The following is a 25451-nucleotide window of genomic DNA, read 5'->3' as shown; positions in this document are numbered from 1 at the left end:
CTCTCTTGCTGGGAGGCCATTAGGAATGTGCAAAATGTGAGAGAACATTATGCTGAAGGTGTGAGTGGCTACACATTTCTTTGTTCGCCTGTTTGTTGAGGTGAGTGATATCAATTAATGCGATGACGGTTGGTCGCTGATTGTCTGATCACTTGTAAACCATAACAGGAGAGGACTCGATCTTTTCCCCCTAAAAGTGGCGTGAAATATATATTATGTATTTTTCCCAGTGTTCTTCGGTTAGATTGAAAAAAAGAAAAGAACATTTTCATAACAAAATAAATCTCTCTCCCTCCCCATCCTTTCTCAATCTGTTTCTCTGCCCTATCTTTCCGTTCTTTTTTTTTTTCCTCTCACTCTTTCAATCTCTGTCGGTCTCCCCTATCTATCACTGACAATCTGATTCTTTCCGCACTAGTTTCCATTATCACGACAAAGGTTACACAAACCAATGTTGACAAAACTTTGTAATGGCGCGCGTGGAGATGTTGAATGAGGTGGTTGGAAAATGACTCCCCATTATCATCTACGTCTAATCAGGATGTCAGCATTACTTTTTTTTTTTTCATTTTGTTACGATGAAGATTAACAGTGATGGTAGCAGTGATTTAAGTGTTTACACCTGTCCCAAAAGAGCTCAACATCATTATGAGTAAATAGTGACTATTTCTGCGAACACTCTGGATAATTACGATTTAAAGGACGTCCAAGAGATCACGAGTTGGTCCACAGAGTACACGCACGCGCATGCGTCACACACACACGAATACACACACACACACGCACACACACACACACACACACACGTGTTTGTACATAATATATATGTGTGTGTGTTTGTGTGCGTATATAGTATATATGGTGTGTGTGTGTGTGTTTGTGTGTATATATATTATATGTAATATTTGTATTATATATATATATATATATAATACAAATATTACATATAATATATACACACAAACACAAACACACACACACACACACACCATATATACTATATATTATATCGATTATATGATCATGTATATATATATATATATATATGATCATATATATATATATATATATATATATATATATATATATCATCATCATCATCATCATCATCATAATCGATATAGACTTCGAACTTAGACTGGCGTCAATCTTCCTTTAAAATTAATGAAACGACCAATACGTGCAACGAACAATTGCTGCGAGGAATAATTTTTCAGTCGCAGCCGTGTCGAAGGCCTTTAAAGCAGCTATTATTAAGATACGATGCCATATTGTATGATCTGAAATGACATGATAACAGAACGTGACATAGATGGCATGTCTCTCTTCCGGGGAAAATCACTACAGAAGATTGGAATAAAAGGGAGAGAGAAAGGGAAAACAGAGGTGCGCATAGTGTAAGATGAGATATATCATAAGAAGGGGGAGAGAGGGGAGGGGTAAGGGAAAGGGGGAGATGGGGCAGGTCATCAATATTACGTGACAAGATAGACGAATCGTCTTCATATTTTTTTTCTCTGATGATAGCTTGCATCCGCTCAACCGCTAGAGTCAACAACCGACCAGCAGAACTCATCTATGAGGAGACAGAGTAAGAGGAGGCAGGGGAGAGAGCCTGAGAATTTGGCACGAGTTGACACCCTCTCACTGAATGCAGTCCGAACCGAATGAATGGCGAGCGATATGAGCTAGAAGGACGTGTGTGGGATTCAGGAGGGCGGTCGGTCGGGGGAGGCTTCCAAACGTTTCTATGCCTTCACTCGGGTCCGCGACTTGCGATTGGTCGGTAGCGCTTTCAGCTCTGCAAACTAATGTACCGAGTTCGTGCTTGGTCCTTATAGCGGCAACTTCCCTGCTGTTGCTCACGGATGATCAGCCTAGTGTTCTTATCACCAGCGTTCAGGAATCTTACGAATCCTACTCTCTCTTCCACGGCCACGTTTGAAATTTTATTTGTGGATTAAGACATTTCGCTTCAGTTTAAGAGGAGAAAATCCCGTTTTCCGTTCAGTTCAGAGTACATATTGCACCGGACTCTACTAATCGGCACACCATGCCGTACCAACGGAATCGCGCTGGAGCGTTTGCTCTCGTCGTCAACGTGTGTCTCGCCCTGTGCTCCGGCCTGGTGCATCACTACCACCCCGTTAACGCGTCGCGCACCACCTTGCAGCCCATCTACCGACCCAGCCCAGTTGCCTCCAGCCCAACCCAGGCCTCGGTGAGGGAGGACAGGGCGGGGAGGGAGAGAGGCGCTTGTCCCTCGGTTTGCTTCTGTCAACCACTGGCAACCACATGCAGGGGGGAAGATATCGAATCCATCGGACAGCTTGGTCTACCTGCAGACACCCCAACCTTGTAAGTAAAAAGCAATTGACACTGATAAAATGTAACGTAATGTTCTTAAATCAGGTAAAGAGATTATGATAACGCTGAAAGAAGTGAAAACGAACGTATACAGAGATCCCGAGATGAAAAACAAAAACAAAAAACGGGAAGTGATTTAAAACCAGGGTCAAGAGGAGATAGAGATAAATCGTGAGGTATACCTGGAGACCAATATTAGGCCTATTGTGGCGAAAAGGTTAACTTTTTTTTTTGTAATGACCATTACTTTTTGTGAATAGCAGGAATGCCAGGCATGAGCGATTATACAGTGGATGTTAACCTTGGAGAGTTTATTAAACTACACACATATAACACAAGCGACGATTGAGAAGCAGTGATTCGTCCCATGTAAGTTTGTTTTGACAGAGGCAGTGGGTTTCAGGGGAGGGGTAGTAGTGCGGCCATCGGTGAGAATATAATTACTGTATGTTACATTTTTGGTGTTGATGTTCACTTTTAGTTTGTGCGCTTACGCTCATCCCAGGGAGATCCACAACACAATCAGTTTTGACTGCTTCCATTATATTGACAAAAGAACAACACGTGAATACGCAAATGACACATTTAACCGATCGAGGTCGGATGACCATTTCTTTTTCTTTTTCTTTTTCTTTTTTAAACCACAAAACGTCGCTCAGAAAATGAATGTGAGAGGGTTCAGGAACTTCCTTCTACGCGCTGTGTTCTCACTTTATCAGTGATTCCATGATGTAGAGCCTTTTTGTCACCTGATATTAGCCTGGACACTTCGCATTCGCTTTAAAGTCTTATCTCTCTTAATCTTGAAAAAAAAAAGAGAAAACCCCCCAAATAAACAATTAAAATATTTGGAAATTAGAGCAGATGATGTTTAGGAAAAGGTGATCTTACTTAGTGAAGGAAGTAGCAGTGGTAGTTATCTTTATTGCGATTAGTAGATGTAGTACTACGTAGTAGTATTAGTTGCAGATGTAGCGCAGTTTAGTAGTAGTAGTAGTAGTAGTAGTAGTAGTAGTAGTAGTAGTAGTAGTAGTAGTAGTAGTAGTAGTAGTAGTGGTAGTAGTAGTAGTAGTAGTATAGTAGTAGTAGAAGTGATAGTAGGCGTTGTTATTGTTGTTGTTGATGATGTCTAAGTTGTATAGGTTGTATATAAACTTATCAAATTAGTTTTGTGAGAAGAAGCAGCATTGCTAGAACTAATAGCAAAGGAAATAGTTGTGAATAAGTCACTAATGGAGGGAGCAAAGAGTTATGATATCATAATAAATATTGTAATAGCAGTGGTGATTTCTATATTTCAAATCTATTCAGTGGACTAGAACTGAAATAGAATCAACATCAGCTGTAGAAAATGCATTGATTTCATCTTTCGTGTCTGCCATGAACTGGTATTCAAACGACATTCTCATTTTCTTTCTTTGTTTTCCAAACTTAAATTGCTCACAAAGAAAGAAAGACAAACGAGGTCACATATAGGTGCAGAGAACGTTGGTAAAAATGTCGAGTAATAATTATACATAGACAGAGAAGGCGAGGGAGAAAGATGTGAAGAGAGAAGGGGGTGGTTGTAGCGGACAAACCAAAATGATCATGTCAGTATAGTCACGAAGCGAGATTTTACATAATTCACACCAGAAGCATGAACTTAGAACTCGATGAGGTAACTTTTCAGCTGAGAATGACGTCGTACGGAGCGGAGATTGAGAAGAGAAATGTTTGCACGCGCTATATTTGCTCTGTACCCAGCTGTTATGGAAAATGGCGGACGTGACAGTGAATGGAGTTACGTAAGCCTAATGGAGCAGATTTGCTGTAACTCAGAAAGGGAAACAACGGAAAAATGACGCAAATTAATTGCATCTGAGATTTAAGAGGGTTTGTGTGATGATGGCCAATCCAATTATGCCATGACAAATTGAAGGCACTAACTATGAACATTATTTCATTCTTCAACTAAAGTTGATGTCACCGTTTCCAGGACATGTTTCTGGCGTGATTATTCTTTGAAGTCACGATTCTGGAAACATGAGAGGGATGAAACATGACAGAATCGTTTTCCTTTTTATCATCATCTGCCATTAGAATACAGCAGTACAGCAACAAGTGTTTCAGCATACATCGTGAATTACCTGCAGTAATGTAGTTACACTTCTGATCATTTCTTTGGTGAGCACGTTGATGTGAGTGACACAGATGATAACGATGAGGAGCAGATGTGGCTCTGTGGTTAAAGCGAAGGACTCTCAATCTCGATGTGTGTGGTTCGAGTCTCCTGGCAGCACCAGTTGTACCATTAGTCCTTTCGAGGGGACCTATACAGCCATCGGGCCCAGGGTTGCTTGCTTGCAAGCGTTCACTGCTTGCATTCATGATTTCCTCAACAGTATAGGCCTGAAACAAATCGTAACACAATTCAATTCAATGTATTGTAGAAGGCTTTTCTTCCGATGGTGGTTCTAAATGATGGCAATGATATAGGTCCCTACTGGTAATAACGATGATTAAGGTCGATGTCGATGAATGTCGATTTTTATATTACATGGTCGTTGTTGCTGCCGTCAATGCAAGTCATTATTATCATTATACAAATGAAGCTAATCATTCCAGTAGACTATAGTGATTACGTAACAATAATACGAAAAGAATATTGAAGATCTTAGATACTAATCATAATGATAACTACGAAATTCAGTCATAAATTGCGTATGTTTTCAAACTGCTATTATGTTGATAGGTGAAGTGGTAGTGAGCTTGTCGAATAGCGCGGAGGATAGTGGCACAGGGCACTATCAGCACAGCTGAAGAGTGTATCTTGACATTCAAGTCATAGTCACAATTCACCATAATATGTTCGAAACCTTTTTGGCCTGTGCGCCGAGGGGATACTATACGAGCATTCAGCATTCAATTCGACGTAAGTGATTTTCTGCCCAGCGGAAGATGTTCGTGTGTATATATAGAATATATTATGGCATATGTTATTCTTCCGCCTGGGGCCATCGCCAACTAGACAACATTAACTTATGGAAGCTGAGCGGACTTTCTAACGAGCTATACATGCCTGTAAACGGAATGTCAATCGCTCGTTACCCAAAGACTGTATTAAGCCTGTCAACGCCAGTGATAATAGTAGTGCATTAGATGTCAGTGGTGTTTCATTGTCGTGAAACGCGCGAGGGTTAAGAATTGGAAAACGGAGAGAATCGTATGTGGGACCGTCTGACGTGGGATACAAGCTACAGAAGAGAGAGAATGAGAGGGAGGGGAAAGGGTAGCTCGGGTTGACGAACTCTTGTAACTGAGTATTCCGTGTCCGCCCACCTGTTAGCTGCTGGCGTTGTCCCTTGCCACCGTAGCCTTCCATCTGTTGATTTGTCATCATTTGATTACGGTCTCTGATAAAAGGACGATTTGTCGTTTGGAAGCCTCAGCAACACGCAGTTAACACCTGTAAATTGTGACAATTTTGCAAGCCATTATGAGTTGAGATTATTTTCATCCCGCGATTGTGATTCCCCTCATGATGATATTTTTTTTTCGCTTTGACGTCATCGTCCTTATTCAATTAGATTCAATTCGTTTCATAATTATTTCTTATCAAAGCAAAGTATAGTAGAACAGTGCAACAGTATGTGTGTCTGGTAGCACCTGAAAAAGCAGATTGCTTGTCTAGCAAGGTCCACCCTTTTTGTACTAAGAAAAAAATGACAGTTGATGGTTGACATAGACAGCAAAATGTGCAGTATCTAGATGATATACCTAAAATACTGGTTAAAAAGAAACAAAACAAAACCGCATAATGTTATTTTCCAGTGCATATTGTTTTCCCTACCGAGAATCAATACTAAATCGTGAGTCTCCTCGGGTATTCACATGACCGAAACTTTTGACTTTTGTTACATTGTTGTGTTGTTGTTGCTGTTTTGTTTTGTTTTGTTTGGTTTGGTTTGGTTTTTGGTTTTGTTTTGTTTTGTGTGTGTTTTTTTTTTTTTGGGGGGGGGGGAGTTGTGTGGTTTTTATTTGTTTGTTTGTTGTTTGTTGGTGTTGTTGTTTTGGTTCCTGGTACTAGTTTCATCTTGTAACTCTTTCCTGCATAATGGTATCATAGTGAGGTCTTAGACTTTGTGGCGGGCTGTAATCCCACTGATCCCAGACTGGACCATTTCTAATCACCCTTATTCTCCTTATGTTGTTGTTGTATTGCCTCGACAGTAGCCAAGGCAAGATCCACGTTCACTGACGCGATGCAGCCATTCCCATGGCATGCCCCATACGATGTAAAGACAGAGTAAAGAGTCTTTTTCACCCTGCTTTCATAGCTTGTTTCATCTTCCTCGAAAAATCCCGGTATCATGTGCTTTTATAGTGAAGTGAATGAATTAGTACCTGACAGGTGCGCAATTCAGATGCCAGTGTACTATAGAGTCCTGAACCCAAGGACAGCACGTCTTTTTAACGCTGTTTTAAAGGGAAACTAGTCCATGGAATATTGTGGTTCTTCCGTGCCAGATGCGGAGTTGTTTTTTTTTTTTTTTTAGTTCTTTTTTTTTTTTTTTTTTTTTTTTGTTGGTCTGAACACCTTGTCTGAACATCAGCATGTTCTTTTCATGCTATGGTCAAACAGGATGTGTTGGAATCTGCAGTATAGCCACCTCTTTTATAATATGCCGGCTGCGTCGTGATCTATAGTGGTGTGCGCACTGCGCTATGAATGAGAAGGCATAGCTTCAAACTACTCGAACCGCTGCATTCGTGTCCATTACGCGTCCGTAACTGTTTCCCGGTGTTTGAATAGATAGTTGATAGTAACATTGTTGCACCAAAATGTGCCAGTCTCGCTTGAATTATCCCCATGATGGAGAATTAGTGCGGATTGATGATACCAGCAACACAGGTGGTAATAATGCTCGTGCTCGGCAGCACAGCGTGATTAGCGCGCAGTTCATTAAACGCGACTGTTGTAATTGATCTGATCATAACTTTGGGTACAGTCAAAATCATATCTTGTTATTTTTGTTAAAGGGGATGGTTAGTAACTGATCAGTGGGAATCAGTGGGAAAGCTGGGGGATGATTGTTCCAATCCTTGTAGGATTCATTTAAGAGTAGGCCTACATCATATATCTATTGTTGTTTGAAAATTATTTGCTTCAGAATGGTCTCATATTCAAGTAATGTGCAGTTTAATGTTTCCAGATTAGCATGCCTGTACAATGACGGGGCGATTGTGAAACTTTAAACTGCACATTACTTGAATATGAGACTATTCTGAAGCAAATAATTTTCAAACAACAATAGATATATGATGTAGGCCTACTCTTAAATGAATCCCACAAGGATTAGAACAATCATCCCCCAGCTTTCCCACTGATTCCCACTGATTAGTTACTAACCATCCCCTTTAAATCATTTTTTTTTTGGTGGTGGTCATAGCATAGTTAAGAAATTAAATTTGCCTTGTTGGAACCGTCATTATTGACAATACCTCTGTACTCGAAACTGAGACACGGCCCGATTAAATAGCTTACTGTGTGTGGCACGAAAAATGCAATTAGGATAGTAGGAAAATAGTCACAAAATACTACAGCGAGACCAGAATTCGCTCCCCTTTGTTACGTGATGTCGTAACAATATTAGTATACTACACCACTGATGCCATGTCATTATCAAACGCGACTCAAGTAGATGTACCTTGGTGTAAAAGAATTGGACTTTCCAAGAGGGCATCACAATCTCCAAGTGCTCGGATGCTTTCTTTGACACCGTTGGATAAGATCCCCCTTTTTTTAATCCAGTGCATCCTTAAAAGGGCTCGTATAGTTTTGGTTGAGACCTAATTTCAGGTTTCTAACATTTTTTGGTGAAATAATGAGAAACCTCTTATGAAATATAAAAGAGCATGCAATTCTATGAGGAATTCAACCTTTATTTGATGAAAATTGGTTTTGAAATGGCTGAGATATCCAAAAACAAAAGAGCCATTCTAATAAAGTGTGGGACCCATACTTTATTACGATCGCTTTGTTTTACTTTGTTTTTGGATGTCTCAGTCATTCCAAACCCGATATTCATCAAATAAACTTTGAATTCCTCTTAAAATGGTAATATTATGTTCTGTACTATATCATAAGTGTTTTCTTGGTATCTCACAAAAAGTTGAAAGCCCAATTCTCCTCTCCACCAATGCTGTACCATCCCTTTAAGCCCTGCTGTGATGAAACGTTTAATACTTGGCAGAGCAAATGTTTCTCATAATGTAGGTTGTTTGGACCATGTTGTATTCGTATGATTGTGTATCACAGTTTATACTTATGGTAGCTTACCAAGAATAATTAAAGTTTCTTGAATTTGCCCGGGTAAGTTGGTAATGTGTTTTTTTACACTGACAAAGTGCTACATACCCTATACCCGCATCAATTTAATGTCGTCACATAAAGCATACGGTAATAATACCATAAACTGACCCTATGATATTCTAATCATAGTGCCAAATACAACACCCTTACGTCCGAAAGGTATAGAGACATCCTTTATTGACGGTATTACGTGAGCTGTGACCTTGAGATATACCGGCCACGTGCGGGCAACAATCAAGAGAGAAATAAAACAAGGAAGTCCTTCTGGATCTCGATTGAGGAACCTATGCTAAACTAGGTTACAATAGATATCTGATTGACGGTTTTCAAGGATTTTTTTTCCCTTTTCGATAGAATTATGAATTTGTGAAGATTTGGGGTTAATGATCTTTTGTTTATACCAATGATTGCATGAATGGTGTACTGATTTCGACTGTTTCGCCTGACATCTGCATTCACGAGATCATTAATCATATCTGCAACCAAACAAAGGGACTGTTATACCACCTTATTACTTCATGTGTGTGTGCGTGTGTGTGTGTGTGTGTGTGTGTGTGTGTGTGTGTGTGTGTGTGTGTGTGTTAGGTTAGAGTAGAGTAATGGTTAGCGGGGAAATAGGTGGGGATGGTTAGGTAGATGTAGTTAGGCAATGGTAGAATAATGGTTAAGGGGTCAGGCAGGAATATGGTTTGTTTTGATGATATACACATATGGTTATTTTGTGCTTGTACGGGGGGGGGGGAGGGGTGGTTGATAGGTTAGATGGAAAAAAATGATGAGTTTTGTTCGGTTAAGTAAAGAATGCTTTTTTTTATATGTTTTAGGAAGTGCTGTATTCTCAAAAGAGTGTAAGAGAATTTATATAATGAAGTGGATATTGAGCAATCTGATCAAGTTGATCAAGATTTTTTTTCCCTTTAAGAGTTATACTTTATCTGATATATTTATGTATATAGTGTGTGCTCTGTCAAAAAAAAAAAGAAAAAAAAAGGAAGTTAAGTGAAAAAGTGATTGAGTAGCACACATTTCTTAGTCGGTGTGTGAGTGATAAGGCACATTCGGATTGGCTTGATTAGGCTGATCAAAATAGCTTTTTCTGAGAATTATGTAGATTTTTATGTCATTTCCCTTATAAAAACAGGGTATGATTTGGTAAAAAGAATCAAATATATTGTACTGTATGTTTGAAAAATGATTTAGCAGCACAAGAAAGAAGAATACAGCTGCTTTCTTTTTTTTTGTTGGTGGATGTTTTAATTTTATTGTTAATATGGATTTCACATTGAATGAAACTCAAATAAAAGAATATTATTAAAAAAAAAGTGTGTGTGTGTGTGTGTGTGTGTGTGTGTGCGTATGTTGACTTTATCACGACTTCAGAAATTTTTCTTGTGTAATATATCATTGCCACATAGAGTTCAGTAAAAGGTGTTGACAGTCGTGGTCCAGCAGGGAGATGCTCAATATAATTACGATTATGTCCGAGTTCCCCAAGTATAGCACAACTTGGGAATGCCATTTTTTTTTAAGGCTCTGTCGCAACCATAGACAATAACTTCTATGTACTGCTAGACTATTGTCCATAATAATTATACTCACTCGAAAATTCAGAGAATAGTATAGATTAGGTAAGACCAGGGAGGTGAGAGAAAGACGAGGTAGAAATACACGTAGGCCTATCTGATGGGCAAAACTATGGAGCAGTATCGATTCTTTCACGCTGTATCACCATTTTTACTGGTTGCTTCAAAACTCAGCAAGCCATGGCAGGAAAACCAGGAAAGAGTGCCGAAATATATAACAGCACGCTGTGTATGCGTCATTATATAAGTCACAATATTGAATTCGGTACCTAATCCGGTGTCTAGGTCAAACACAAACTACAAAAGAATCTCGCAGAAAAGAGATTCTTCAGCACCTACAATAGATAAATGTTCATCAGGCTCTCGTTGGTGTAGGAAAAAAAAAGTTATATTAAGCAACGTTTATCATCACGCTCGAAGGTAATCACAAGCGAGGCTAATTTCCCTTTCATGATAAGGGTGTTTGGAGTCTGATATGGTATCGCTGAACAATGTAAACACTACCACCACCATGCACCATGAAAAAAAAAAATAAAATGATAATAATAATAAAAACGAAAAAAATGCTGGTTTATCCTCTCTGGAACGTGAAATCGAATTTGAATCGGAAATATGACCTGTTGACTACTGGTTGAAGGCTCTGAGCTTTGGCTATTACAGACGATTTTACCATAGTATTCACGTGTATGATGTTTTCACCATCTTTTTTTAAAGCTATAGGTCAGGCAAAAACCGCATGCAAATCAGTGGGTTTTCTTTCTTAGATAACCTCGGAAAAGAAGCAGCCTTCCTGAACGATAAACTCCACTCTTTTATTTAAAAGGAGTTTTGTATGAAGAGTAACATAGAAAACAAAACAAAAAAGAACAGAATAAAACGGAGTATCGTCTCACTTAAATCAGACAAACGATTAGAGCTATGAAGTGTAAACTTTTTTTGACGTTTTCAAAGAACAGTTTTATCAGTATGAATGTCCGGATGGTATTAATATCGGGATGATTTTATTGCTTTCGAATTCTCTGAGCAGTTTCTTAGCGGGCTGGATGAATCAATCGTCCGATCAATAATGATTTTTTTTTTTTGCACCGTGGACATGCAGTCATGAAAATGCTATAGCATCATTTGGAAAGGGATTATGTGCGTATGATACACACACCCGAATACAACATGGCTTTAATAGCAGGTACAGTCATCATCACGTGTAGGCCTATATACATTGATATATATGGGATATACGTATATGATTGAATTAGAGAGGAGGTGACGGTTAAGTTTCAGTTTTAAAGTTCTTGTTTGCTATGTGAATTAACTCTTCAAAACGAAGAACGATGCGACCATATACCGAATCTTCCGTATTGTGTTGTGTTCATACACTTGTCTGAGACTGTTGTTTACCCTCTGCTAATAAAACAAGATCTCTTAGTACAGAATTATTGTTTCCACATTGCGTAGCGTTGCAGAGATCGATTTCCGCATTGGAGTCGCATATTGCACAACACACAAAATATTCTTTGAATGAGTGTTGTAATGAATTATTCTACGCCTCGCGATTACAGTCCCACCGAAGTCTGTTTTTATAAATCTATTTTTCCCCGCTTGAAAAGGAACGAAGATACAAAATATTAAACAAAAACTCACGAAACCTTGAGTGAAATTTTATCAGGATTTAACTCGTCCAATCATATCAGTGGTGCTTGTAAAGCTGCATTTTTTTTTTTGTTGCATCATACAAAATAGGTAGAATATACCACCCTTTCTCAATTTGAAGTCCACAGACAAACTTGAACAACCCTTGCTTTATTATACGCTTGATAACCCGCAGTAAAAGGGATTTTGCTTGGAATCATTTCCTGATACTCAGATACAAAAGTAGCACAGAATACCGAATGCTGCCGCAAGGCTTGTCAACGGAGAAAATGAAAAAGAAAAAAAGACGAAAGCACGACCACGTATCTCCCATTTCACGTCAATTACACTGGTTTCCAATTAGATACCGGATTCAGTTGAAGATTTCATCTCTTGTTTTCCTTTTGTTTGAAAGTGATCCTGCCCCTACCTATATCCATAGGATTTTGCTGGTCTATATAACATCATCCCAGAGGGCACCTTTATATAAATCTCAGTCCAAACTCCTACTCGTTTCCCTAAGGATAAAAGCACATATTTTATGATGCAATTATGATATCAATCATTTGATCCTGAACTGTAGGATAACATCTCTGATAAGATGAGAACATCAAAAATTATTGGTCTTCCCTGAAAGCAGACAATTTTGATTTCATGCTGAGTAATTAAATTAAATCAATGTCCTCGTAATTTTGGGATGATTATGTATATTGTGATATTTCCATTATAAAATGGCTCATCATTAGATAATAATAATAAAAAAAACTATTTTACCCCGTGAGACGTTCGAAAACGCCATGAGACCCCATGAGACGCTACTATATACATAATTATAATACGCCTTTCCACATTATTGTACAAAATATTAAAGGTACTGCACTATTATGTCATTCTGCCCAGTAACATACTGGGTCTGTCCTGCTTTATGGTATTGATCTTGCATTCAAACACAATGTTGTTGTTGTTGTTGTTGTTGTTGTTGTTGTTGTTGTTGTTGTTGTTGTTGTTGTTTTGTTTTGTTTTTTCTATACCGGGACTTCCACGATTCGACAAACGCGATACGTGACTTCAAGGAAATATCAATGTGTTATTATGGCCATGTCTGTGTAATGATTCATGTAGCCACTCGCATAATTTCATATTAGAGCACGTTGGTTACGTCATGGTTGGCTTTACCATGCAGTGTAGTGCTGTGTGAAATGTAGATGACAAATTTAAAGCAGTGTCCCTAGCTCGTTGGGTAAGTTATCACGTCGACATGGTCCAACCTGTCACCGTGTGACATTATGTCCCTGAGAAACAGTGGTAAAATCAATGCATGCGAATGGATTTGTATGTGCATGCACTAACACGTGTAACACTGTTATGTTCATGCACAATTTGCGGGGTATAATGATACGTGAACACTCACTCCATTCGGCTGGAGTATTAATGCATTATATATTGTACCTCAGCCAGAGCAGTAAAATTTTCATTAAATTCAAATGTGAAGGTCATACATTATTATACCATGTCTAAATGTTTTCAGCATGTGTTACACATGTTGCTCGAGAAATAGTGATTCATTATTGGGTATATACACTCAAGAAAAAAAATAATAATCAGATGAATGGATTATGTCATATATAGATTATTATCCCTAGATAGAATCATAGAAATTAATTATGTCTCACAATTATTCTCACTCTGATGTGTATAAAAGATATTCATCTTTAAGTAGAGTTGCGGGAGCCTTTTCTCGTTTATATGACAATAAATCAAGGCACTGTATATCTTGCATCAGTCACAGTGGCGGATGGGGGGGGGGGGGGCGTACCGGGCACGCGCCCCGTCTTTATTTTTTGCTAAAATAATAGAAATAAAAAGAAAAAATAGGGGCGGCGCATGCGCTACCCTTTAATTCTGTAAAGGCACCTTCCCTTTACGGAATTCCTGGGTCCGCCCCTCAGTCGTAATGGAGAAGCAGTGATTTGCCAAAAATGATATCTTTTAGGGGGCGTATGTTTTAGTGTGGACACCATCTACGATTATTTTATTATATAGTGATATATTAAATTTTGTGATAGCCTACATGCACAAACCTGATATATTTCAATGGCATTTGATTGTGTTATTGCGTTTATGTATCTAAGGCAATTTCAGCATGGAGTTGAATTTAACTCCGGTTGATCTTTAATGTTTAACATTTCTATCGGAAACAAAAAATAAAATCAACTGATGCACTTGATGAGTTGGTAACAAATAAAACAAAGCAAACCCGCTAATATCTCTTGCCATCTTACCCATATTATAATCTATCATTTTGATTATTTTATTTCTTACTATCTAAACTGTGTACCTTATACTATCACTGATGTTTGTTTTTTTTTGTTATTTTGAAAATAGGATGCGATGAAATGCCTTTGCATATAGGACCTATATTATCTGTGTATGCATTTTCCTATACATAATAGCCTTTACACTACTCGTCGAGAGCACGAATAAGTTACTCTGTGTAGAGTTGTAAGCTTGACTGTCAGCGTTATGTTGTTGATTCTCTATTCATCAAGAGGTTACAATTTCATTGTTATGTAACAAAATGACCCACAAATTCCGACTAATACGACTCGATAATGTAGAGAGGTTATGGTTTCAGCTATTGACCACTATCGACAATTATGACCACAGCGAATGGCGAGCCCCCCCCCCCCAAGAAAATAAATAAATAAATGAAATAAATAAATAGATAAATAAATAAATAAATAAATAAGTAAATAAAAATAAAAATAAAAAAATAAAAAATAAAAATAAATAAATATTTGTATCTTCTCGGCGGAAATGAGTCTGCGGTGAGTTATAGCTGCTTGTCGACGCTGTGGTTAGTGAGTCCTGGACAGGATGATTTTCACGCGATATTTAGCATGTCAGTTTCCTGGAACAGTCTAGGACCTTGTACTTTCCAACTGCACACGGCAATTCAACGAATTACTCAATATAATCAATAATCATATTGCATTATAATTATACAACCGGTCTGTTTTCGACGCGCCACATTTACACGTCGAGTGCATGGGGCAATATTGAGTGGGCGTGCACTCAGGACGTGCTGGGTCCAACTCCGGGAAATGGGATCTTTTCTGCTCTTTCCTTGTCCAACCAGGAAATTCTCTCTCATCTCCCTGGTCCAGCCAGGCCTTTCAACCAGGTAATCGTAACAAGTGAAATATGTAAACGTATACTTGTCATGGGGTTGTTTAACCCCATGTTTACGAACCCGGCGCAATGATAGTGACCATCACGGGTATACATAGCCTGCAATCGAATGTTCGTCTCCATCAAGGGACAAAATCATGATTGGGTTTTGTGCTCAGATGAGAAGTTGCTCTTTCCACTAGTAAACTAAAGCAAACTCTACGTGAAGAAATATAACTGAACAATACAGGAGTGAATAGTTGAGTTCATCACCAACTATTTCTCTTGGATTTTATGAATTTTCCTGGAATTTCTATAGGCATTGGCCAGAATAATTGTCTACTCGGGGTGTAAAATGTTTATCCGATCCCTATAATCACCTAACGACATCCTTTTTCCTTGTTATGGGACTGTCGTTGTAGTCCGTTTGCTGCATGTTCCTGATACTTGTTTCGTATTCCTGGAATTGAAAAGAAAAACAGAGGGAAAACGTGAAAAACATAACCATAATCCTGCAAATAACGAATGATACGAATGCGGAAACACAGAGTGCTTTCTGCACGGCCCCTTGGCTTGAGGTGAGGGTCACAAACTTCCCATGTATGGTGATTTCCTTCCGGCCTTGTGCGGTATTACTCGTATTTCATAGATTTGACACTTGTACACATACACCGTTGTCGTTCCTGAATGATAAAGTATGTGTGAAGGCCGACCCAATTATGATCGTGCAATTTACGTCCGGCATTTACGCGAAATAAAAACAAAGATTACAAAAAAAAAACACCACCAACAAGATGGAGACGATAACTCTGCAAACAAAACGAGTGTAACTTTGAGCATTGACGTTGGCCGACGATTATCGGCGATTATCGTTTCAATAATTCAAGCGAAGGTCGATGGAAGAGGTGTGCATTGGCAATCGGAAGTTTGAATCAAAAGTCCACTGTTCCTTCACGATCATTATAAAATAAAAACACAACAACAACAATGACAGAGAATATTGCAACACCCCTAAATCTGGAGTCATAAGGTCGTTGCTGTTGTTGTTGTTTTTTTCATGTTTCGCGATACTTCTTACAAACAAAGTCATGTCAAAGGTTTGAAGTAAAACGTGACCCACACATAAAAATGTTCTCCCGGGTGTGATTTCATCACACACAGTCTAAAAAAAAAAAAAAAAAAAAAAAAAAAAAACACGATTTAAACGGTTTCACGTCAAATTCGTCGACTTATTTTCTTTTTCTGAATTCATATGCCAGTACTTGGAAGACATTTCAGCCGGTTTCAGGTGCAATCAAATTTCGACACCAAGGCTGCATCGCCCATATTTTAGAAAAAAAATAACAAAGCTCTGAGATGTCTGCCATCAACTTTGATGTCTCTGCCGTATGCTCATTTTTTTTTCGTCAAGTCTGCTTCTTGTTTCCCGTCATTTTCTCTCAGTCAGTCTTATTCAATTTCTATCAAGATTATGCCATCCTATTCTTCGTCATGCGTATCTCATCTCGGTGGCTATGCAAAAATTCTAACGGCACTCCGTATCATGTGGTTATAGAGAAGTGACAAGAATGACTTACTTACAACTCACTTTTATACATTCTTGACGTTTTAGTGCCAGCCGTTTGTCATCCCGAATCGATGATTTAGTTATGATTATCATACTCAATATTCTGCAAGGTCTTTGTTTTCCCCTTCCATTTTGGATGTCACACTAGCGACCATCTTCATATGGGCCTATAGATTTGTTGGAATCAAACGCAAGTTTTGTTGTTTCGTTTTTGTTTTGTTTTTAATGGAATCAGAGGATTTAGGACCGCAAGTGGACAATGACAATCCTTTTCATAATGCTACGCAAAGTGTAAGATTGTATTTCATATTCATGATCATGGACAATTATACCTGTAAAAGCTTGATTTTATCGTTAATTTTTGGTCTCCAAAGTTAACGCCACCATACAGGCATAAGCAGAAGGAATCGAGACCCAAACACACAGTTTCTCTATTGAGGCTGTCGAGAATTAGATTTCTCGTGTTGCTATTATAGGTGTGGGTTTTTCTCTCACCCCGCCACCCTCCCCCTCTCCCCCCACCCTCTCCCCCCCCCCCCCTCCTGCCCGAACTTGCAGACAGCCCTCATTGCTTGACGCGCTTTTGAAAGTCTCATTTATACCGTTTATTTTGCGTTGGCGTTCTGCATCACATTTCTGCTTGCGACACATCTTGATCACGAGAGGTCAATGCCACAGCATGTTTATTTACTGCATGGGTCACTTTTTTCATCTAATCTGCAATGAGACTAGTTGATTTTTTAAGTGACTCCTGACAGGAGTCCCAACCTTCAAGTCACTAAATGAAGTCCGTCATATTTTCCTTCCCATCGCGAAAAGGGCTCCGAACCTATTCGATCATTCACCTTTGCGCTGCTCCTCATTTTGCCCCATCACGCCGTTTCTGACACACTCTCGATGGGGTACCAGCTGTTCTATTGTAAAATGGTTATTGCCTCCGGATATCGCACATTGCCACCACCAGCGAATTCGTAGAACCAGCATCTTTATTTCGTACGGTTGTCGATTAGTCTGATTGTCATCCATGCCATAATATGAACGAGGCCACTTTCACAATCTTGGTGCTGTCGACCCTGGTTACTCAGAGAGTTATGCAAATGAATTATAGGGCAACAACAACACCCGCTCGATCAATTTTCTTGTATTATATCCATTTATAGTTAAGTGCAAACTGCAATCCGCGCGATGGACTGCTGGAAGTGGAATATAACATGAGAAAGGGGGTATTGTGTTGTACCAGGGAGGTGCTCTCTTATACCACACTAGTTGTACACACTATTTCACCAACGAACACTTGCCAGCAGTAAAGTACAACAAAATATACTTGGTATATTGACGATAAAGACAAATAGATTAAAGGGGATGGCTAGTAACTGTTCAGTGGGAATCAGTGGGAATGCTGGGGGATGATTGTTCCAATCCTTGTGGGATTAATTTAAGAGAACATTATATAAGTCTCTATTGTGTGAAAATTATTTGCTTCAGAATGGTATCATATTCAAGTAATGTGCTGTTTAATGTCTCCAGGTTAGCATGCCTGTACAGTGACGGGGCGATCGTTAACGGCACACATCGACGGACAGATAGGGACACACACACACACACACACACACACACACACACACACACACACACATAAGGTGACACATATTAGCAGATGGTTTAATTAACTTGCAGCAAACTATATTGTGATGTTTATGCGACCGATTGGGGTTTGAACGCCTGATTTATAATTTCGTCTTTCGGAGGAGTAGAGCAAGACTCGCCCAGCCAACTCCACCGACGCTATTCACGGTTGGAAAGACTGTTGATGGTAAGACCGATGGGGGAATACGATGAATTTCATTACGTCTCGACTTCGAATGCTAGGGTGATGTTGATCTGGAATTACAAGTCATTTGCATCTGCTTATACAACCGGGATTTCGACAGGGAAGAGGGTGTCTATTTCAAAATCGGTTTTATTTCATTTCGGGACAGGTAAGACAGTTCGGAGCACACTTCCGACTGACACGTGTCGTCTGTTCTTAGTTTATAGTTCAATTAACTGTCATGTGCTTAACGAACGCCTCCATTTACCAAGAACAATACTTGTCTATCATTCCTGCCCCTATCTCACCACCCAACCTACTCCCCTCCACTCCCCCATCCCTTGTTTTCAGTGACTCCATCATCTTCGGTTCTGTCGCAGATGAATAGCAACGTTAGAATAAGAAGTGTCCACCATCATGTCTATAATAGGGCAATAATAGTAATGGTCATAGTAGTGATGATCATGAATAAAATGCTGCTGCTGCTGATGATGATGATGATGATAATGGTAGTAATAGTAATGATGATAATAGTGATAATACTAATGATGACGATAATGTTAATGATCGTAAGCCTAATGTGAATTCTTCTAACTTTTCCTTCTCCTCTTCCTCTTCCTCCTCCTCCTCCTCCTCCTCCTCCTCCATCTCCTCCATTCTCCTTCCCTTTTCCTCCCCTTCTCATCCTCCTCCTTTTCAATATGTTTCACTTTATAACGGATTACCCAATTACTTTCAACATCAGTTATTTTTCACCCGGCGCAAGGCTACGTTTTTCCTTCTTGAAGAAAAACCCCAAACAACCACAGGAAAGGAAGCACGGTATAATGGAAACCTGATGAACGCCTTGCAGAAATCCCACACATGGTGGGTCTTAAACGGGTGACTGGTGGTATAGGAAGAGTGTGTGGGGTGATCCAAAGGATTCTGCGAGTCTGAGGAGAATCATCGTGCATATTTATGCAAACTTGACTCAATAGGAAACAGAAAAGAACATACAAACGAAAACAACAAAATGGAGAGGAACAAATACTTATGCGGGTCAATGCCATGCACGTCAATGTCGAAGTCAAAAAGGCAGCAGGCTGGTGGCAGCACAATTTATGTATCATATCATAGGAGTGGCACCATGCACTCCCGACAGCAAGAAACTTGTGCTCATTAAAGGACAAGTTCACCTTCATTAACATAAGGATTGAGAGAATGCAGCAATATTAGTAGAACACATCAGTAAAAGTTTAAGAAAAATTGGACAATCCGTTCAAAAGTTATGAATTTTTAAAATATGTGTGTGGGAACCGCTGGATGAGGAGACTACTAAGGTTCGTGATGTCATATGAGTGCAACAGTATAAAGAAAATGTAAAGAAAATTCAACATATTTTCACTTTTTTTCGCATAATAAAAGAGCACTTGACTTGCCTCTTTCTGAAGACAATGGGAATAATATTACCCATAACATATGTCAGTAACGAGTCAAGGGAATGTGTGCTTTTTTCAAAAGATGAAATTTTGTGAAATTCTCTTTGTATGTTCCTTATATTGTTGTACACATGTGACATCATACACTGCAGTAGTCTTCTCATCCAGCGGTGACTGCACGAAAACTTCATAACTTTTGAACGGACTGTCCGATTTTCCTCAAACTTTCAATTATGTTTTCTACTAATATTGCTACATTCTCTCAGTCCTTATGTTAATGAAGGTGAACTTGTCCTTTAATTTGACCATATTGGGGAAGCAGAGCTTTATTTATTGGCATGTTTGGATGTTTGTTTGCTGCTGATGTAAGCTTCCGTCAATATTACACGAAAATATCTGTTGATAGAATAATTGACCCTTTGCCTTTCGCAAGCGTAACTCCTCTATGTCATTTAACGGCTTATTAACTTTTGTACGTTTATACAGCAATAGCCACAAGAAAAGTTGACTGGACACATTAATGTTGTAGGTAGCGACAGTCGCAGTATGTGTGCTAGAAACGCTGTCATGCTTTGGTTCCACGAACAGGTAAGCTTCTTTGTCTCAATCTATTTGAGCAAATCACGTAGCGTCGAAGAGACAATGTGCCACTCACCTATGCAATCATAGGACCACGCAGGGAGATAGAAACTCCCTGATACATAGGAAGCAGTTTAGTAGCGTCGCTTGCTATGTTGGTCACAATGTGTGTCATCTGGGGCGTGAGACAGCAGGCACATGACCATTTCCATTCAGGCATTCATGAAATAAAAGGAAAGCACATCTTTCCCTTCCAGCGACTGGATATGCACGTAGATAGTTCCCGCCTGTGTGATGTTGGTCTCAAATCATCGAATGCCATTTTCTCAGAATATGCTGTTGAAAAGAGTGAAGTGAAACTCTGACATATATATATATTTTTTTTTTTTTTTGGAGATTAATAGCATAGCCCGATTTGATTAACACAGTGAAAGCTGATAACAAAAGGGGATACACCGAAAATAAAATTCATCCGGCATTATTCTGTTCCCGAATGTCCTTCCTATCCAGAAGCTAAAGGAAATAATAGAAGGAGTTTCAAAAAAAAAAAAGACTGATGAGAAGGCCTATATTCCTGCAATGTCTCGTTTTGACCAGCTGGTGAGTATTCTGTGAAAGTAAATTCATTCCAAGGTCTGAAGATGGGACAACACGTCAAGATGATGACCCTTACTGAGCTGGTAGCAATACGATAGCAATTTAACGTTCGAAATTTCAGGAGCGCACGATTTCACGATACGGTGGTGCATCATCAGCAAATATTGGATAGGTTTTAACGTAATCGAATGGCGGGAAAGCGTCGTTCCATTCCATCCACCCCTGCCCATACCCCCTCCCCTTCCAGACCACACTTTCGATGTCCCACTGTTTGTTAGCAGAAGCGTAATCCTGACAAAATTCTGTTTGAATTACACGGAGATCCGTGACCTTAAAGCGGCGAAATCGCCACGGTAAAACAAACCAGGTTTCTGCCCTTCCGCAATTTAGGGGGCTTATATACACTCCCGCATGACCATCATCCACACCCACGTTGGGGCCCGATGGTCCAAGGCGAGCCAACTAAGGAAGATGGATGGAAGACACGGGATGAGATTATAAATACTCTGGATGATGACATCTGGCGAGAGAAAAGAGAAAGATGGAGGAAAGGAGTTCAGAGATAGATAGATAGATAGATAGATAGATAAAACAAAGGAAGAGATGGAGAGAGAAGAAAAAATGTGATAGGGTAAAAAATAAAACGAGAAGAAAGCGGGAGATGTATAAGGGGGGAAAAAAAAGAAACGAGACACAATGTCCGCAGCATTAAACTAGGTGGTAGCTCTTTAAAGGTTAACTGTCAGCGACGAGCATAACACATCGGATTGGCTTGCTGAATGATCTTGTAAAATGAGAGAATACAACGCACATAAGGCTTCATTCGCAAGCCAGAAATGATGACAGAATAGGTCCATCTTCAACGTCAGACAGGATTTCTATCCGTGGAAGGTTATAAGGCCAGCCAGGGACGTGCTCATCTCCCTGGGCCAGCCTAGGGTGATAGAATGAGTAAAATTTGAAAACGACTCACAAATTACCACTAAATCCTATCTTTTTTTTTTTTGCAAAAATCGCAGGGACATAATTCAGTATTAGGCCTTATCGCTTTTATAAGGAACGGAGTCTCCATTACTCAACTTGTAAATCTTGTCATCACATACACATTGTAGGTCATAGGGCAGGTGATGTGCTTGTCTCCCTCCATCCCTCCCTCTCCTTACTCTCCAACCCCCCCCCCCCCCCCCAGCTCTCTTCTCGGTCTCTCCTCCCTACTTCACCCCTCAAATCCCACACAGTCACTTCTGTCGAGGTTAAGCCATTCCTTTTTAGCAACTCTCTCTTTTTTTTCTTCTCTTCTGCTCTACTTCTGTTGGTTTGACGTGAGTGAATTGGGCCAAAATGCGTAGGGGAGAGTTTTGAAGATAAGGAAGAAGAATTAGCCGCATCGCGGAGAAAAAGCTCACAAGTGGTCGAGGAGAGAGGTTCTGTGAAGCCCTAAGGTGAGCCAAGGACCTACAAGGTCCCTGGGTGAGCCAAGGAGGTCCATAGGTGAGCCAACCTGCACAACGTTGCACCCTATGCTCGATTTGAAAATGGTGATGTAAAAGTTGGTTACATTAGTAATAGCAAAGATGCACATTATACATGTTACATGATATATTATGAAGCTCGACAACAGCGATGGACCGATGGTCCGGGCCACCAGATATTGATGTCGGGCAACCATTACTTAAGAAATTATATCTTTTGGAGGTTCAATCGGGCCGCCCAAAAATTGTGAGCATGTACATTGTTTTCACGTCTCTTTCGTACATTGTTTTAATGTGTTTGTCCAGAAAAGGGAAGGATATAACTCCCTAATCAGTAACTGCAATCATTTCAACTAGATGCCGTGACAAGGGCTGCCAGATCACCACTGGTCTTCACGGCCAACAACTTTTTCTCACGGCCAAATTTCACATATCAAATATCATCTATCTAAATATTAAAGTAGGTATGCCCTTATGTAAATTTTGATGATTGCATGAATGTGTAGTGTCAAGGGGAAAAAGAAGTTTATGCCTTATCTGATATGATATTGAATGAGCCTAGTCACAGCAACCGGTATATGTAACCCGTCTATCATACCTGCCAAATCTAACACCATTGTTATGGTTTATCATGTTTTGATGTTTTATCAAACCATTTGATTTTGATTTTTTTCTTACTTCCTTTAGTCACACTTGCAGTATACGTTGTTTTTGAAGTCCCTTTATCATACCTTCCAATTTTCATATTATTATGTTTATTATTTTGATGTTTAACAATGTTGTTTAAATTCTTTATTACATTATATTATTTTTCACGTTTTCTTTATTTAGTCTGGCCGCCGAAAATGGAATTTGATGATTTTGGTAGCCTGACAAAACGTTAATGTCGAGCTTTGATAATATCATAATAAGATATGTATAAAATATATATGAAATATAATGTTTTACATAATTATGTATATATATGGTTATGTGTGTGTGTGTATTTGTGGGTGTATGTCATGTATGTATGCTTGTGAGCGTGTGTGTGTATGTGTGTGTATGTGTGTACACCCTTGCTCCTGTTTATACTTATAAGATTGGGAAGGAATTCTAAGGGGGGGGGGGGCGGCGGAGTTAAATCTATGCCTTAAAACTTCCACATAATCTTTTATACTTGAGTGCATGTGCATCGCCTCGTTCAGGGAGTAGGGCCTATGATACAATAATAGTTTACATTTACGAAGCCGATTATAGATTACTGTGTGTGGTTTGATTTTTTGCCTTCTTGTACTTCTTCATCATTAAGTTATACATTTTAATGTTGCATAAGCAAATGCATCATTCCCCTATACCCTCCCCTCTATGTAGCGAAGTGCCTTTTCTCTTACAGAGTTTGATTTCTAGGGATAAATTGCAATGTATGGTCTGTAGCATTTTTTTTTTGACTGAAATGTGAAATGGATTACTGTATTAAAATTTGCATGATCCCTTATACGTATCAGCTTTATTGAATCCCTCAATCGAAAAAATTAATTTTCTAAATGATAGTGTATGATTATGAGTATGCACAATAAAGTGGGCATCCAGCCTTGTATTGCTTTCTCAATGAACGGCATCTTGCTCTTAGGGGATGAAGACATCTCGGGGTTTTTTCCCCATCATTCTGGTTCGGTGGAACTTGTGCTTCCATATTTAATGGGTCCTCCATGGGAGTTTCTCCCCCAACTCCCGCCGAAATGCGTAGAGGCAGAAACCTCAAATATGATAAATTACAGCAGCATTGGTAAAAGATATATATTGTAGGCCGATTGAAAACGACTTGCCTTAAAGCCCGCGTGCAACATGATTGGAAATTCCTTCAAGAGAACTCAAATCAACTTACAAACACACAGTCGTCACAGAAAAACAGCAAAACGCGCATCATGAATGTACAGGATCGACATATTATAATGTCCCTGCGAAAGATCCCAATTTTAGCGATGTTGAGAAATTACAATTGCTTCGTAATGCAAGTGTTAGCTGAAAATAACCACTTGCAGAAGATGTGAAATGTCTGCACGCGTTTCAACATCAATAATGTTTAGACTTCTCCCGCCTCGTGTATACTGTTACTTATTGCTTGGCCGTGAAATTACATTCAGCACGGAACGGACGTTCACAGCCAATCCGTCATTCTGAACAGATTTCCGACTTTTTTATGTTTGGAAAACTATATTGGGACTTTAAGGGAGCTATCTCAAAATCAGAAAACTGCCGCAAACAAGTCCGACTTTCATTTAGTTATCCTGAACATTTTGTACCTGAAGATACTCTTGCGGTTACATAAACAAACTACAGCTACTAGGGCCCCTACACAAGCCACGGGCCCGTAGAAAAGCGAGCATCTGTTTAAGCTTGCTCAAGAAATGTAATAGGCTAACCAGTTTCGGAAAACCAGAGCTTGTGTGTCATAATAATCTACAGGGCGAGCTACGGCGTCATGCGTCATTGAAGTGGATTGTGAAGGCTTTGAAATAAACATTACAGCACATTAAATATGTATTACGTATATCGACAAACAGAAGGCCAAACACTGGAACAGTATATTGCAACACGTAATTCATCAGATATACCCAGTAATACATTGCAGACATTTCCCAACTGAAACATAACCTTGTACTATTTTGCAAGTATACATGCATAATGTAACTTTATTATTGTATCATTTGATATCATTTGCAACCTGTATGTATACGATTTCTGATATAATTCCTAATTTATACTGTGTTATGTTCTGTTGGAAAAAAAGAGAAGAATGAAAATAAAATGAAATGAAAATGAAATATTAAAGCAAGGATTCAGCCCTTTTTAAAAATTCTCATCTGCATGCAAAGTCAGCAGCTTTTTTTTTCCCCACCAGCATTCTATTCCTAAGTCATTAA

General features: G+C 39.2%; 1 protein-coding gene across 1 annotated transcript in view; it reads left to right on the top strand.

Moving 5' to 3' along the window:
• Nucleotides 1-2053: 2053 nt before the first annotated feature.
• LOC140234376 (follicle-stimulating hormone receptor-like) overlaps nucleotides 2054-25451 on the top strand; it is a 149256-nt gene continuing 125858 nt past the window's right edge. Inside the window, exon 1 of the mRNA XM_072314748.1 lies at nucleotides 2054-2358. Within this exon, the coding sequence (XP_072170849.1) occupies nucleotides 2054-2358 (305 nt within the window). The remainder of the gene's footprint in view (nucleotides 2359-25451) is intronic.

The sequence above is a fragment of the Diadema setosum genome, chromosome 1 (assembly GCF_964275005.1).
Source record: "Diadema setosum chromosome 1, eeDiaSeto1, whole genome shotgun sequence".
Classification (NCBI taxonomy): Eukaryota; Metazoa; Echinodermata; class Echinoidea; order Diadematoida; family Diadematidae; genus Diadema; species Diadema setosum.
This window is presented reverse-complemented; position numbering and strand designations above follow the sequence as displayed.